The 17,089-nt window shown below is 40.0% G+C and overlaps 1 protein-coding gene across 3 annotated transcripts; it reads left to right on the top strand.

Moving 5' to 3' along the window:
* The first annotated feature begins 3,070 nt into the window (after window positions 1–3,070).
* On the top strand, window positions 3,071–7,399 carry LOC104599471 (putative transcription factor GLK1). 3 transcript variants are annotated; one of them, XM_088886928.1, is made up of 7 exons: window positions 3,077–4,100; window positions 4,544–4,684; window positions 5,086–5,412; window positions 5,515–5,571; window positions 5,738–5,842; window positions 6,116–6,275; window positions 7,268–7,399. In XM_088886928.1, exons 1-6 carry the CDS (start codon window positions 3,621–3,623, stop codon window positions 6,263–6,265), a joined length of 1,260 nt encoding a protein of 419 aa, XP_088743054.1. In that variant the 5' UTR covers window positions 3,077–3,620; the 3' UTR covers window positions 6,266–6,275; window positions 7,268–7,399. The 3 variants fall into 3 exon arrangements, with proteins under 3 accessions (XP_010260326.1, XP_088743054.1, XP_088743055.1); XM_088886929.1 differs by lacking the exon at window positions 7,268–7,399 and adding an exon at window positions 6,539–6,719; XM_010262024.3 differs by lacking the exon at window positions 7,268–7,399 and having other exon boundaries at window positions 3,071–4,100; window positions 6,116–6,537.
* Window positions 7,400–17,089: the final 9,690 nt, after the last annotated feature.

Below are 17,089 nucleotides of genomic sequence, written 5' to 3'. Positions count from 1 at the left end.
GGTTCTTTGATTTACAGGTGGCAATCCTTCCTATGAAGAGGTCGAAAGTTGGGCGTTCCTTCATTGGCGAAATCTGCAGAAACCAATGATAAGAAGACTAGAAGGGAATAAGTGGCTTCTAGTATTTGCATCAAAGGAAGAAGCGTGTGGAGCACTTCACTCTCGCCTGTCCATCCTCAACGGCATTTTCTGTTCACTGTCCCGTTGGTCCTAGTTCGGTTGTTCGGAAAGACATAGGTCTGGTTATGATAAGTGGTGGATCAAGATTTTTGGCGTCCCACTTTCAACCTGGTGTCCCGTAGTGTTCGAGGAGAGAGAAATGCAATTGGAGGTTTCATCTGTACAATGGTTGGGACATGAACACGGGGACCCCTGTTTCGTGTCCACACCCACCACCTGGTTTCAATCCATCATCTTCCTTAGTAAAAGGAAGAGTAGCGGGGGCTATTCCTGGTTGTGGTGGTGTTGGTCTCTCTGGGCTTAGACAACCTTCTACTTGGATTTCAGTGAAACGTCGAAGAAGATGGAGGAAGAAGAAAAAGCCAGAGCAGCCACCTGTACAGGTGGATGAAGGAGAGGCAGTTTGTCTCTCAAAGTCCCAGCTCTCTCTAGAGGAAGGGTTTCGGGATGGTCTTCCAATGGTGGTGGGAATGGTGGCACACAGAGTACCGACGGGAGCCTCCGTCTCAGGGCTCTCGAGTACAACAGAAGCCCCTGTTCGCAGATCGATCAAATGAGCGGGAACTTCGAATTTCAAACCTATTTTTCCGCTAGGAGTCATTGGAATCTTTAGGCTCGGAGCTTGCTCGTTTCGGGTTTGGATCGTCTGTTGCATGTAAATCCAATTACTTTCATTGTTATGAAGTGTAGTGCCATGGATCTCAACGGTGGCTTAGGCTATGTTTAGTGAATAAGAGGTTTAGAAAAAGAAGTATTTGTTGTATAAGTACTTTTTAGAAGAATTTCTTTTAATAGGGCTTGAAGGTTATTTGCTGATCCATTTGCCAATCATTTATTGTGTTTTTTAAGCACTTATTGGGGTGGTGATGTTTAGTGACCTTCTTTCCCCACAGGTGCTTATATTGGTTTAAATGATACTTGTAATTTTCACTCCAAACATACTTATAAATAATGTTTTCCATATCATTATAATATACATTTCAATAAAAAATCGCCACATCACTATACCATGACACATGAGAACTCATATAGGCCCACACATGAAGTGCCACATGAATAATAATAAATGCCCAAAAGAGTTTTGGATTTCTCATATGAATACAAAAAATCGAATCAGAGAAATAATCATCCAAACAATCTAAAAAAAAAAAAACAAATATGGAGGGGAGGAGTTTAGGCAAATTCACCTTCTAGTCATTGGTAGTTGGACGATGGGATATCACCATTGAAGTCGCCCAAATACAGATTTGCAACCAGAGAAAAAAAGAGAGTTTAAACTTTAGAAAAATGCAAAAAATAGCCTCAAAATGATGGAATATTATAGAGAAACAAAGATAAGAGCAAACGACAGGTACAACAACCGTTTTTTGCTCATCGTCAAATGGAGGAGGATGATAACCTCATGTAAGGGTAATTTTGCCATTACGAAAGCAGGGACAAGTTCATCCCATTTGGATGAAGAAACACTTCTTCAAAAAGTGTTGAAAAAAAGAAGCCACATCCAGGTCATTTTTTTAAGTACTTCTTGTTTCCCTAATTTTTCACCAAGCATGTAGAAGTACTTAAAATCCACTTTTAATGTGTGATCCCATATCTTAAAAGAAGTACTTGTTGAAAGAAGTATTTTTTAAAAGTAAAATCAAATAGGCCTCAATTTCCTTAATAACTATTTGGTAGAGGTTTGAGTGTTTGACCAAATCAAAGGTACTTCGTCTTGCCAAGGGAAGAGTCACGTATCACCTGCTCCTCCTCAACAACCCGAGCATTGAGCTTCCTATCAAGAAACCAAGCTTGGCAACAAGCCAAGGCGAGCCCAGTCAGGATTTAGTTTTGGCGGGTGAGCTTCCTGTCGAGAGGCCTGAAGAGGAAAGGAAAGTTCAGATGATCAGGTGGACAAAGCAATTCGATTTGGAAATTTGCTTGGGGTTTCGGGGTTAATTTTGGCTGTTGGGGCCCAACAGCATAGGCTCCAGCACGTTTTAGGCAGTTCGTCTATTTAGTTAAAATAAATTAATTTATTCATTCTTGTGGTAATGTAACATTTACAGAAATTCTCTCAACAGCATACTGTTGACCCCCCAACAGCTAAAGTTTTTCCGGGGTTTCCTACCCGGTTGATCACTCTTACGATCCTTCGGCAGTTCCTGTTGGGAGCAGAAAGTCCAAGCGTTTAAGGGACTGCCACGATGTGAAGCCGGCTGATCCCCCTCCCCGATAGTATGTATTTCAGGTCTTTTTTAAGTCGCTTGTTTTTTGCTGTTGGGTGAGAGCTGGTGGCACTCGCATTACCAGTGGGTGCGATGCTTTGTAGTGTGCGAGCTCAGTTTAGCGTTAATTCAGTTTCATCGTTGGGTTGGGTTAGGCAGGGTCGGTTTGGGGTTGACCTCAACTCGAACCACCCAGGCCAAAGTTGTACATCCAAATTGAGATAAATGTAAATCTCAAGCACAAAGGTAACTCATCAATCCACCATTGACAATTTGAAAAGAAGAATGTTGCGCTGACTTGTAACCATCAACGTTTATATTGCAAGGAAACTGCTTTTGGTATTCGACTCTGCTGGATACAGGTGCTGGGCTTTCGTTTTCTGAAAGAGCCTAGGACAACGAGTATATGCAACTCTTGGACTCCTCGCCCATACAGACACGGTGGGTTACCACTTACCAAACTACCAAAGAGTTACATAAATCGTTGCTTACCACCATTCCTCAAGGGCAAATCTTCTATAGTAAAAAACCGTTACTCAGGGCAGGGCCCTGCAAAGTACGCAAATGGGTAAAAAGAGTAGAAGCAAGGATGCATCTGACATTAATGGAAATGACAAGGTCATTTAATAAAACAAAATAGGATTGTAGAATAAATAGAAGTAGCAGCTCATGAATACAGCCCTGCAATCTGACAACAATCTGGAGCTTCTCCCCTCTCCTTCCCACCCTTCTCCCCTCCCTCCGAAATCCGAATACCAAAAACTCTCTGCAATATATATATATATATATATATTATAAAAGCTCACGAGCCCCTCTCAGATTTTCTGAATCTTCAAAAAAAAAGCCGTCCACAAACCTAAAATATATTAAAAAAGGAAGGCACACCCAAACAAAAACATAAAAACAAATCTGAGAAATCAATTCAAGTTGTGGCTGAGATCCCACCTCCCAAAAACTCCTACACAGCGACAGCCAAACCAGACCGAAGCATAAAGGCAAAAGCTAGGAATTCTCTCTCATTTCCTCTTCAGGCTTCCCAGTAATGACCCATCGGAAAGCCGACTAGTCTTCTAGTTTTCCATCAAGCTTAATTTAGTTGCACCTCCAGACTCCACGAAATATATTATATAGCTGCACCGCATCCCATATATGTATATATATATATGTTAGTGTGATACAGTGGGTGGTGTTTAGTGGGTACGTTTTATTTCCCATATTAATTGCAAATCTGGAATGCTTGCCGTGTCACCTTTGAGAAGCTCCAACGATGAGAGACAAGGAGAGATGGAGAGTTTTCCGGTCGGGATCGATGACTTCTCGGACGCCTTTTCTGGTGTGGATTTGCTTGAAGGTATAGATTTCGATGATCTTTTCGTCGGCATCGAGGATGGAGACTTGTTGCCTGATTTGGAGATGGACCCAGAATTGCTGGCCGAGTTTTCGGTCAGTGGCAGTGGGGGTGAGGAATCATCGGAGATGAATGCATCAGTATCAGTTGGGAAAGTCGAGGAACAGAATAGTAGAAGTGAAGAAGCAAGAGACAAGAGTTCGGCTTCGGGTTTGGTCTCGAGTTCAAGTCGAACAGAACAAAATCAAGAAATTGTAAGAAAGAGAGAGGAACCGGTTGCTGTGAATCCATCGCCAAGAGAAGCTGATAAAGGCCATAAACCACCGACGCAAGCTAAAGGCTCCCAAGGGAAGCGCAAAGTGAAGGTATAGTAATGGGCCTGTGTCAATAAGGTGGTAGGCTGTTGTTGCTTCACATGAACCAGCGATTAGGTGTAACCGTTACTATCAAGGACTTAAAGTTCATGTATACAGATTTACAGTTTCATTTAGGAAGACAATCTCTCTCTCTCTCTCTCTTTCTCTCTCTCTCTCTCTCTCTCTCTGTGAAACATTTATGAACTGTCCGTCACATGGTTCATGGGATGGAAAGAGATAATGGAAGTCATGGGTAGATCTGAGTCATCTCAAAGAGTGGAATGGCTCCTAGAGTTTGGGCAGCACAGCCCTCCGGGGCATGCTAGCTTTTAGTCGCAGAGCAGAGAAGAGTGGAGAAGAGAGGATTGAGATTCCTTTTCTGATTTTTATTACTACCATCGTGATTATTATTAGTATTGTTTTCTGAGTTTGTTTTGTTGAATTGGGTGTAGGTAGATTGGACTCCAGAGCTGCACAGGCGATTCGTTCAAGCAGTGGAGCAGCTAGGAGTGGATAAGGCAGTCCCTTCCAGGATTTTAGAGCTTATGGGAATCGATTGTCTCACTCGCCACAACATTGCTAGTCACCTTCAAGTACATATCTCCCAGAGTTCTTGAAACAATGAAACTACTTCCCTTCTTTTCTTTTCTTATTTGAAAATAGAGGTGATTTGGATTTTGTGAGATTGTATCATTCTGTTTTTTCTTTTTCTTTTTATTATTTTTTTCTTGGGAGGGTGTGAGAAGAAAGGTGAATCTTGAAACTTAGTATATGACTGAAGCCACGCGTGAGGAGTATAGTATTTTTACTATGTAAAGAGATTCTAAATCTGGAATCTCTTCTTGAATATTTTTATCTTTTCTCTTTTTTTTTTGGGTACAATCTCTATCTACTTGAGCTTTATGATATGAAGCCGAAACTAATTAAGAACTGTGGAGTGGTTTGTGAAGTTAATGAGAAATATATTAAGGGATAGAATTGTGGGATTTTGCAGAAATATCGGTCACATCGGAAACACTTGCTAGCACGGGAGGCGGAGGCGGCAAGCTGGAACCAAAGACGGCAAATATATGGTGGTGCCGGAGGTGGAGCAAAGAGAGAGCTGAACTCTTGGCTTGCACCCACCATTGGCTTTCCTCCTCCTACTCCCATACAGCCTTTCCGGCCTTTGCATGTCTGGGGACATCCAACCGTTGATCAGTCCTTAATGCACATGTGGCCCAAACATCTCGTTCATTCAGCCTCTCCGCCACCGCCTCCTTGGATGCAACCACCTCTTCCTCCACCGCCGGATCCTTATTGGCACCCCAACCACCAAAGGGTACTCTCTCTCTCTCTCTCTCTAGATCTCTCTTCTCTTCTCTTCTCTTGGTTTCCTTTTTGTCGATTACTGATCTTTTCTTTTTCTTTTGATTTCCTCTAGGTTCCAACTGCTCTTGCACCAGGGACTCCTTGCTTCCCACATCCACTACCTACAACGGTAACTACTCGCTCGGTCGCTCCGCCCTTGCTTTATTAGAGTAACTGAGTTTTGGACTACGACTGTAGTTTGTACAGTAGTCTGTTTTTTTAATTTTGTCAGATCGAATAATCTATCATGGGTATGTAAATTCATAAGCTTATTTAGTGAATGAAAATGAATGCAGAGGTTCCCAACTCCACCTGTCCGAAGCATCCCTCCCCAGGGAGGCATTGGCTTCGTCCCCAGTGGCCAATCAGAGTCCTATCCTCCATTTGATCACTTTCATCCGGTAAGAACAATATTGATCGATCCCCTCTTAATTTGATCAAGTAGTTGCAGAAAAGAGAACTGAATAATCCAGAGCCAGTTTCTCGTTTTATTCAGGGTTTGAAGGGTAGTTCTGTTACTACCTTTTAACATTCTTGTTAGGTCGCTTCTGTGAAATAAATTGGTTTGGATGGTTTTGGGGAGAGAGAGAGAGAGAGAAGCATGCATGCATGTATTAAGGGTTTCCATGAAAATGTAGCATCTAAACAATTTGTCTTTGTGATGGTAACTACAGTCAAAGGAGAGCATAGATGCAGCTATTGGAGATGTTCTATCAAAACCATGGCAGCCGCTTCCTCTTGGGCTAAAGCCTCCATCTCTTGAGAGTGTGTTGGTGGAACTACAACGTCAAGGAGTTCCCAAAGTACCACCCAATTGTGCTTGATGATCTCATGGTATTTTTGGCCCAAACCCAAATTCGACGACATGTCTTATTTGTAGATGTAGCTTCCTGATGAAATTAGAGCCTTTTTCTTTTTCATTCTCTATTCTTCACTAAATCATGGAGCACTGTTAAATTTCCTTGTTCATGTCAATATTGTGCAAGAACTGATTTTCCATTAACATGATTGTGGATGCATGAACTGAATAAGCCAATATTTTTGTAATGGTTATATATGATTTTATAATAACGGTGAACTGATCTTTTGCCCTACAGATCACAAGGTGTAATCCATGGAATATATGCATGTTAATTTACTCTCTCTCTCTCTCTCCCTAGGCTTGTTTCAACTTAAAATGGAGAGGAAATTTTTGTCTGAAATATTTGAGCTACATATATCTTCACTCTTTGTATGATGAAAACTTTCGACTTAAAATAAAGCCTATTGCTACAGAAAGGGTGGAAAGAAAAGCTGAAATACTTTAGGCTTTGTTTGTTTTGTAGTACAATTTCATTTACACTAGTACAAATGCTAAGAAAGTTGCAAATTTTATTATTTTTTTTTATGGGTTTTACTTTATTCTGGTTCGTGTTTCATTTTACCTCGCCTGCACTGCAAATAAACAAAACAAAGTAGAACACTAAAACCTATAAGAAATAAAACTAAAATCTGGACTTAACTAATTTGCATTCCCATACTTTTACGGTAATTGAAATGAAAATACATTGCAAACAAACAAGGCCTTAGTCCTAAAGCTTTCACATTCATTTTAAGTAAAAAAAAAAAAAAAAGGTTAAAAAACAGCTTATGTAAATAAATGTTTTACATGAAATGAAAAGTAGAGAAATAATAATTTCACATCTGTAACTATTCTATTTATGTTCAGTTCTAGCCAATTAGATCTTGGTGCTTATGTCTCTACAGTTCTATATATGATATCCTACTAGGATACATAGATTTTATGGATTTTTTAAACTTCAGGTATCTATTTGTTTATTATATAGGGCCTTTTTGCCACTTGTCACATAACCAGAGGATCAGGACTGTTATCCAATGGGTCCCACCAATGCTCCAATGTAGACGGTGAAAATGTGCGACTGCCCTCATGTTTCAAGCTGATTTTTAAGCCAACTAATCTAAGTACGATCCATTCAATGGTCGATCCATAGCCTCAAGAAAAAGGAATGAGTCGAATCGAAGCTATAGATCTTTTATAAAATTTTGTTGCACATTCAAAGTATATATATGGCGGTTGATTATTTGATTAAATTAGCCTTGAATGCATTTATGACTACTTAATTAAAATTCAAAACTAGCTTCTAATGAATGCACCAAATTAAGAATACTCCGTTTGGTTGAATATAAAATGAAGTTAAACATTTTCAACAAAAAAAAAAAAAAAAAAATTCTATTTTATGATGTTTGATTGCACCTAAAAGATATAATTCTGGAAAATGTTTTTTAAAAAGTAAATAGTAGTTATGACAAAATTACACTCATTCTAATTTTCCTAATGTCACTTTCTGGACAGAATTAGGGTCGTTCTCTCAATTCAAATTTAATTTTCAACCTGAATAATGATTCATTCATTTCTAAAGAAATTGATTTGTTTTCCTTCATTTTATGTGCAAACCAACTCAGCCTTCAGATATATTTGGCTTGAACATTTAATTGGGATAATTAAATGAAATAGTACTTTCTTTTACCATTCATCCAATGTTCATTCAATATTTCTTGCTAATAGAAATTTAATTGCAAAAGAACTTTACCAAATAAAACGAAATAGTAATGCGATGATATTTATTCTTTAGTAAATGGTAAAATATATGAGAAAATTGTTAATATTTATCGTTAATAAGATATATGATTGAAACCAAAATTCACAATAAATTAAACTAAAAACTTTAACACATGACCAAGTAATATATAAAAACCACCTGATTTGTTATCACTTTTATGATATTGGTTGATTGGTTAGTAATTTCTCCTTCATAGTTGAACCCTTTTTAGCATGCCAGCTCCTTTTATTGGGTATTTAAGTCGAGGTCAAAAGTATCAATACACCCAATATGCATGATCATGCACATCTAGTTATTTAGACATGTCAACAGGTCTGATTTGGTATGGATTTGCCTCAACTTTAACCAAACAATCTATCATCCCAACCTGGACCTAACCTGACTTACTGATATGTAATTCTCAAACCCGACCCAACCCTATAGGGTTCAACCGGATACGTACTCGACTTGAGCTGCATCCTTTCCATTGTACTTTTTATAACACATTTTGAAGACCTAAGAGTCATTAAATTTAAGTTGAGAATTGATTTATAGGTTCTAATTAAGATGTCATTTTATTCTCTATCGATCATTAATGAAAGAAGAAAAATCAAAATAGACATGAAAAGAAATCCTAAAATTTGAAATTATGGAATTAGAAGTTAACAAATTATAAAATTGCCCAACTTGTGTGTCAAAGAATCAAAGTCCTAACTGACCCTATAGGAACAGGTCAACCTGGATTTATCGTTTAACCCAACCCATTGACATCCCTAGTCTATGAGGTGTTTCAATACTAGACAAGACATTTGTTTTCAATACGCTCGGTATTGAATCTTTGATCCTTGTTTAAGTGTTTAACGAATTCTACAAATTCTCATTTAGTACAAAAAGTTACAAAAGTTCATCTTAAAATGATAAGTTTCAAGAAGAGAAGCCCAATAAATAAGATACGTGAGAATAATTAATATGGATTAAAACATTCAACATACACAAGGCAAGCCTAACGAATCGTACATCAGATGGGCAAAATAACTCCATCAGATGGATGAAACAGTGGTCATCCATCCAGAAAAGAATGCATCCACGCATATATATTCAGTACCATCGTTCACCTGATGAATATTCACCATTCAACACTTCCTTATTTCAGATCAAATGGTGAACTTAACAAACAAGCAGGGCTGGTGGCTGGTGCGTTATGGAGAGAAGATCTATGCAGAGTAGGAACAGCCCCAAATACTAATTGCTTGGAAACTTTCACGGGTCCCCCGCTCCGTACCCGACAATAGGTCCAGCAGGTAATTTTGGTGGCGAGTGCCAGTGGCCACGTGTGGATACAAAACTACTAGTTCATGTTTATCATTATGTTTTTCTGTTTTATTTATTAATTAACGGGGATCCGTGTGATGTACGGGTTTTGTTAATAAAAAATGAAATAATTAAGACTTACAAATAAATTAAAAGAATTAAAATAATGGTCCAATCAATTTAACAAAAAAAATTAAAATAAACTATAATAAAAATGCTCAAAACAAAGCCAATTGTATAGTTTATGGAAATAAACTATAATGGCAATTAACAGTATTTATTAAAATACTGTAATTTTAAAAAATATTGTTAATTAATAATGTTATTGAAAATACTGTTAATTAATAAATACATTATTAAAAATACTGTAATCATTTTTAATACTGTTTTTACTAAAAACTGTATTATTAAAGTACTTTTAATTATTAAAATGGCATAAAACATGTAAGTAATACTTCTAATTAATAAATACTGTTAATTATTACTACTAATTGATAAATACTGTTAATTAATACCGCTAATTAATAAATACTGTATTACTAAAATAATGTTAACAATACTGTATTTATTAAAAATTGGTGTTTTCTAAAATACTGTTAATTAATAAATACTGTAATTATTAAAATAATGTATTTATTGAAAATATGTTTAATTAATACTGTTAACTAATAAATACTATATTTATTAAAATACTGTTAATTATTAAAAATACTGTAATTATGACAATCTCAAAAATATTGCTACTTTAATTTTTGTTATTTTTTTACCTAAAACTAATTTATGACAATTTTTGGTAATTAAATGTAATTTTCTGATATTCATTGTTTAAATTATTAATGTTAAAATGTAATTACTGTTAAATATAAAATAACCATTATTTGAAAAAATAATCATGGTTAATTATATTATTTTTAATTAGATTACTGTTAATTAATTACTGTTAATTATAAAATAACCATTATTTTATAAATATAATTACTGTTAATTAGATTATTATTAACTATTGTTACAGTTTAAAAAAGTAATTATTATTAGTTATAAAATAATCATTATTTTATAATAATTAGTATATAAAAAAGAATGTACCATATCATATCAGTATGTCTTTTTTATATTTTAATTTTAAAATTGAACAAAATAATTCAAGTGAAAAATCATATAGATGCACGGTTTTTTATACTGTATTCGAACATATTTACTACAATGCCCATATTTCACGCCGGCCCGGACATAGTCTTTAAGGCGTTCATCTAGATCTAGCAAAGAAAAAGGTCACGACATATTATGCTTTATGTCCAGTACGGCCACGGCTTCCCAAGAAAGTCCTCTACAAGTCTACAACTACAATGTACGTGGGAATGGGATCCGTTTGGGTGGAGTGGAGACACGGAGAGCTGGGACCGCTAAGTCCGCTGGAGCATGAGCATCTCTGAGTCTCTGACAGCGACGAAGACATTTGGCCGTGTACCGGTTGCTGCGAAAATTTGTTCCTCAGAGATGCTGCCTACAGGTCTGGCTACTGCGGTCGTGTACTGGACTTTACTGATTTTTTACAGGTGTACTACTACTGTCTGGAATTCACATTTGCTCTCCACAAATGCGTCCCGAAAACATTCCACAGCATACCTCAATCGTGTATTGAGAATATCTCCCAACGATAAACACGAGAGATGTTCTCAATGCACGCTGAGATGTGTATGTGGAGCGTCTTTGAGTCGCGTCTGTGGGGGCAGATGTGAACTCGTCCGTCTGATCTCTGAACAATTTTATTTGCTTAATTACTAAAATACCCTTCCCACTTCCCTAATCCTAGCACCACTTGGGGTTGGAGTTGGGCCCGTTGGGTTGGGGAGGCCTGTGAATGGGTCGGGTCGTTTCTCAACATATCGTGCATGTCTTTGGAAAATTGACAATTTTAGACATTTCGTCAAGCCATCATAATTACACCGTAAGAAAATACGTAGGATATTCTTTTTTTCTGGTATTCTACGTAGGATATTCGGGGAGGGCTTCTTTTTGTCATGTACTAAATGCTAACGTTTATATGTGAAAATTACCTAAATTGTCCATAATTGGCCATTAACTTTTAAGTATTTCTCTTGAATTCATCATAACTTTTTAAAACGTTCGAGGAACCCATTTCATTAATTTAACGTTAAATAGGTTAACCGATGTTAATAGATTATTATTTTACCCTTTGTTTTGTTGTAAATGAAAAATAAAACAAAACTTAGATAAAAAAAATGAAACAAAAATATATCTTAAATGCAACAAGAACGGAGAGCAAGAAAAGATCTATGATCAAGAAGAAGACATGTGGCTGTGTAAGATTCAATGTTCACTTCTATCAAATGTCATTTAGAACAAAGATGTATTAAATAAAAATTAGGCTAATATGTTATTCAAGGGCAATTTGGTCATAAAAATCGCATTTATGTTGATATGGACAACTTCTGTCAATGAATACTAAGGATACTCTAAGGGATGGTGAGTTTTGGAAAACAAAAAATCACTGACATAGGGTTTCTTGGACGATTTGAAAAGTTATGGTAAGTTTAAAGAAATGCTGAAAAGTTGACGATGAGTTTTAGACAATTTCTCACTTGTTACTTATATTTTTTTATTCTTTTTTAAATATTTACTAAAATCTCTCTAATTAATTGACACGGCATTTGATGGTGTTTCGTATGGTTTCTGTTTGGGGTTCATGTTTTTCGAGCATAAACGTGGATGCGATGTTAATTAACAAAAAACATTTTCAGATCGTTTTTTTTTTTTTTTTGACTATTTGGCATCGTTTATTCAAAAGCATGCCACCTGTTCATGGGTCGGGCCGGCCCGGGCTTTGTATATGTATCAACAGAATACACTTAGGCCCAAGCCCGAGCCCGACCCAACCATTGGGCCTAAGTCTTGAGTCTGAGTCTGAGCCTGACCCTCATATAAACCCCGAAGCTTGGGCCTGAGCCTGAGCCCGACCAAAATTTTTTTTTATTCAATAAAAAAGTGTTTTATTTATATTAAAAACCTTCAAACTCAAAAATAACAAACATCTCACTATTACTTGAAAAAAAAAGAGAAGAAGAATAAAGAAAAAAATATTATATATATATATATATATATTATTAATTAAAATATATTTTTATTATTTAATATATAGTATCAAGTCGGGCTCAGGCCGAGCTTTTTTGAGAAATCCCAAAAAAAGTCAGGCCCGATGCTTTAGGCCTGAGCCCGAGCCCGTGGGCCTAAAATTATGACCAAACCCGACTTAATAACAAGTCAGGCTGGGCCAACCCATCGGGCTACCCGGTCCATGAACAAGTCTACCTATGCATGCAAATAGTGTTTCCTCCAACACCGGCTGCTCGGCACCACTTTTTCGTTTAGGTTTTCAATTGTTGAAAACTGAAATGGGTGTGTGACATATACTCATAAACTCCACTCACCTGATTGACAATCGGATGGCCAAAATTGTATTGATGCATTTTCCATACTAATCGATGAGGGGCATTTTGGTCCTCCCACACAAATAGTAGCACGTGGATGTTATCGACAACATAGCGCCAAGTCAGCAGACCAGCTCAATGGGTCAACCTGGAGCACCTCACACAGATCAACTAGGAGGATAGTTGAGCTGGGGCGAGCTTCAGTAGCCAACGAGGTGAGCTTGCTTAAACCGTTGCGCACGCCCACCCTCGAAGGCACCAATATCGCAGCTGTGAGAACAACTCGTCGAACCGTAAACCACAATTTAAGCGAGCGACCTGTAATCGCTGCATGAATCTAGTAACTGACACAGTAACACTCCTTATATTGCGGAAACAGCTCCGCCAAAGGTTGAGAGACGTTGCCCAAGGCATCTGAACCCAAGATAAACTATAAAAGGACTCCGAATCCACCCAGAAAGGTATGCTCACTGATATACTCAAGCTCTCTCACACTCTCAAGTGATTTCCATACAACCCTTCTGACTTAGCATCGGAGTGTTCTCCCTAAGTAAAAGCTATGACCGACCCCGCAGCAGCCCCGAACAACTCAAGTCCTGGGAAAATAGATTCGCCTTCATGGTTGGACAGCAACAACAACAATGATTTCCATAGGTACCCTTCCAACAGGTACCTCGAAACAATCAAAAGTACCTCCGAACACTCAACAAGTACCTTGGAATAGCCAACAAGAACCTCAAAATAGCCAGTAGGTACCTCCCCAGAATGTCGACTTGAACCAGCCCAAACATGAAGATCCAGCTTGCCCACAAGTTCATAGCCAGGTTCAGGTCCCCAAAAGAGATGATAACTGAGATCATGTTGATGGTGCAGCCCGAGTTGATCAGTTCCCAGTAGAGAGCCGAGCTGAGGTTCCTACTAGGACTGATGCCGCTAGCTCGACCAGAGGTACCAGGAAGAAGCACAAAAAACGCACGCACCACGTCGGGAAAAAGAGTCAACTCACCTTGGCAAGCAGTGAAGCCCAGCATGGAAAAAATAGTGTTGCCACTAGCAGGATGGTTTCCCTCTCCGAACCCCCTGCTTAACTCGAGAAACCCCACTGGCCCCTGAGATCCTTAAGGCTCCAAGGCCAAAGAACTTCAGGGCACTAGCCCTTGAATCTTACAAAGGCAAGACGGACCCAGTAGAGCATGCCAACAGTTTCTAGGCTCTCATGCTACTTCATGGAGAAAACGATGCAAGTATGTGTATTGCTTTTCCAACGACATTAAAAGAAGAAGCTTGGCTCTAGTACTCCAGACTAGCCGCTGGTGCCATTAAGAACTAGGACCAATTCGCTAGACTTTTCATCAACCAGTTCACCACAAGCAAGAGGCATTCCAAGTCGTGACCTGTTTGCTAAATGTGATCCAGAAGCCAAATGAAATGCTGAGGGACTACATCAGAAGGTTCAGCATAAAACGACTCCAGATCCCAGACTTAGATCCTGTCGTATAGCTTATTGCGGCAAAGAATGGGGTACAACATCTTGAGCTAAAATGGGAAATTGAATTACACTTTTCGGCTACCATGGAAGAATTTCTCGAAGTAGCACACCAATTTATCAAGGCTGAGGAAGCTGTAGGATCAAAGTCTGACTTGGTAGGAAAAAGGAAGTGAGTTGAGGATAAAGAAAATAACAACAAGATTAAGGAAAGGAGTAAATCCCCCAAACGGAGAAAATCACTGAAAGGCCAGCGAAGTAGCTCGCCACACAGAAAGAGTAAGTCACCGGCCAGAGGTTCAAACAAGCGGTCTGCAACACCACCAACATACACCAGGACTTTCACCCTCTTGAACACCAAGAGAAAGGAGATTCTAATTCAGATCAAGTTCAACGACTATGTGAAATGGCCATCCAAGATGAGGGGGGACCCCAGCACCAGGAATCCAAATAAATATTGTCATTTCCACAAGGCTACCTGAGGCACTTCATTAAGGATGAACGGTGACCTAAAGAAGGAACCAGTAGAGAAGCGCCCCAGGCCAACAGGGAGCAAGAGCCAGCTCCCCATAACCAGCAGCAGCAAGAAAGACAGGTCCGAGGGACCATTAACGTGATCACAGGAGGTTCAATCGTTGCTGGCTGCACCACATCAGCATGTAAGAATTCGGTAAGGGAACTAGAACAAGAAGACAGCAACCCGTCCAAGCACCCCCGGAAAGAAGAAGTGATCTACTTCACTGATGATGTTATTGCATGGGATCCAGTAACCACACGACGATGCCTTGGTAGTTAAACTATTGATTACTGACTTCAGGGTGAAGAGAATTTTGGTCGACTTTGGCAGCTCGGCAGATATTCTATTTTTGGAGGCCTTCAAGCGGATGGAGCTCGACAAGGCAGATTTACAACCAGCCGACATCCCGCTAGTAGGCTTTAGCGGAGAAGTGGTCCGCCCCATGGGCAAGGTAAGAGTGTCGGTCGAGGCGGGCTCCCCTCCTCATACAGTACGTTTTGAACATGACTTCCTGGTAGTTGCCACCTCGTCCCCCTATAATGTGATATTGGGACGACCTACCCTACACACTTTACAAGCTGTTGTTTTGACATATCACGTAGCATTGAAGTTTCCGATAGATACTGGCATAGGGGTGTTGCGTGGAGATCAGCTGGAATCCAAAAAGTGCTATGTAGCAACTTTAAAGACAAAGGGCAAGATAGCCACCGACATAGACATAGAGCCACCACCAGAAAAAATTGAAGAGCAAGCTCGTTTGACAAAGGAGACCATTATGGTCCCCATCTCTAAAGCAGAACCTAGGAAAACACTACAAATTGGAGCTCGCCTGACAGAACCTATGCGCTCCGAACTGGTAAGTTTTTTGTTAAATAACTTAGAAGTTTTCATCTGGTTGGTTGTAGAAATGCCCGACATAGACCCTGGACTAATAACTCATAAACTCAACGTTGACCCTACAGTTAGACCCGTCTGGTAGAGGAAGAGAAATCTTGCCCCAAAAAGATGGCACATAGTAGACGAAGAGGTGGGAAAGCTTCGTGAAGAAAGTCAAATACCCAAGTTGGATAGTGATGAAGGGAAATTTGGCCCGACCTCGGGATCGCCCGACACGTGGCAAAGGCAAGCAGCTCGGGACAGTAGAGCACCCAAAGCGAACATCGGAAGCAAGTCCAAACTCACTACCGAGCCCGAACTCCAGACCGCTGTACTTAGTCCGAGCTCCTTGTTAAGAGCGAGCTCCCTGTCAAAGGTCCGAGCTCCCTAAAACCCGAGCTCCCTAAGTCCGAGCTCTGTACTAGGAGCCCAAGCTCCCTAAGAACCCGAGCTCCCTACTAGGAGCCCGAGCTCCCTGATTAAGAGCGAGCTCCCTATCAAAGGTCCGAGCTCCCTAAAACCTGAGCTCCCCAAGTCCGAGCTCGCTATTAAGAGCGAGCGCCCTACTGAGAACCCGAGCTCCCTGCAAGGAGCACGAACTATACTGGGCCCCAAGCCTCACAAAGCTGACCTGAGCTGACCCGTGGCAGCTCAGAACACTCCAAACCGAACTCAAGGCACCTCGCTCGCCACTCCAACACTTCACTTCCAAAGCACCAGGCCAGCCAAACGTACCCGACACCAAGGACGTCTTTATCCAAGGGTGACGTACCTGACTGATTTGGGATCTGACGCCTGACAGCCGCATTTCAAACGGCTTCCTGCCACCGCCACCTGCAACCGTCGTCACTAGCCGCAGAGACGGCTCCGACAAAAGGAACAGTGGCGGTTCTGTTCAACCAGAGGAAATGACACCCGAACTGGCAGGAGTTCAGAAGTAATCATGCCCGACCTGACGGAGGCCTGGAAGTGAGTGCGCGAGGTGGTTATAAAAGGCTTCTACCCCCCCAGGGACGAGGTATGCTAACTTTCGCGCTATCTGGTTATTCTTGCCTTTGAAGGATTCTAACTTGAGCTTCGGAGCCCTTACACCGGGTTCTCCCCGAAGCTTCTCTTCTCCTCCCGTTTCAGGTCCCTGTTACTCAGTTCAGAGGCAAGATCATCGACAGCCAAGACCGGCCAAATTGTGCATCATCAATTGGCGCCGTCTGTGGGAAACGCTTCAAAAAGCCTCCCTCTAAAACACGAGCAGAGAGGTACCCGAATGCTACTGCCACCGAGAATGCTGCTGCCGAGAATGCTGCTGCCGACCTCAAATACCTCACCAGTCCATGGCCCTTCGCCCAATGGGGCATCAACCTCCTGGGGCCGTTCCCACCAGCGACAGACGGGAGAAAATTCCTAGTGGT

Source organism: Nelumbo nucifera, chromosome 1 (genome assembly GCF_055504915.1).
Source record: "Nelumbo nucifera cultivar China Antique chromosome 1, China Antique-T2T, whole genome shotgun sequence".
In the NCBI taxonomy this organism is placed as follows: Eukaryota; Viridiplantae; Streptophyta; class Magnoliopsida; order Proteales; family Nelumbonaceae; genus Nelumbo; species Nelumbo nucifera.
The sequence above is the reverse complement of the archived record's forward strand: the minus strand, read 5'-3'. Positions and strand labels throughout refer to the sequence as shown.

Bases quoted from the DNA above. Each gene is read 5' to 3' on its own strand.
- LOC104599471 (XM_088886928.1), top strand. From the start codon at position 3,621: ATGCTTGCCGTGTCACCTTTGAGAAGCTCCAACGATGAGAGACAAGGA. The intron at 4,101-4,543 runs GTATAGTAATGG...AATTGGGTGTAG, and splicing joins AAGGGAAGCGCAAAGTGAAG to GTAGATTGGACTCCAGAGCT. The intron at 5,572-5,737 runs GTAACTACTCGC...AAATGAATGCAG, and splicing joins CACATCCACTACCTACAACG to AGGTTCCCAACTCCACCTGT.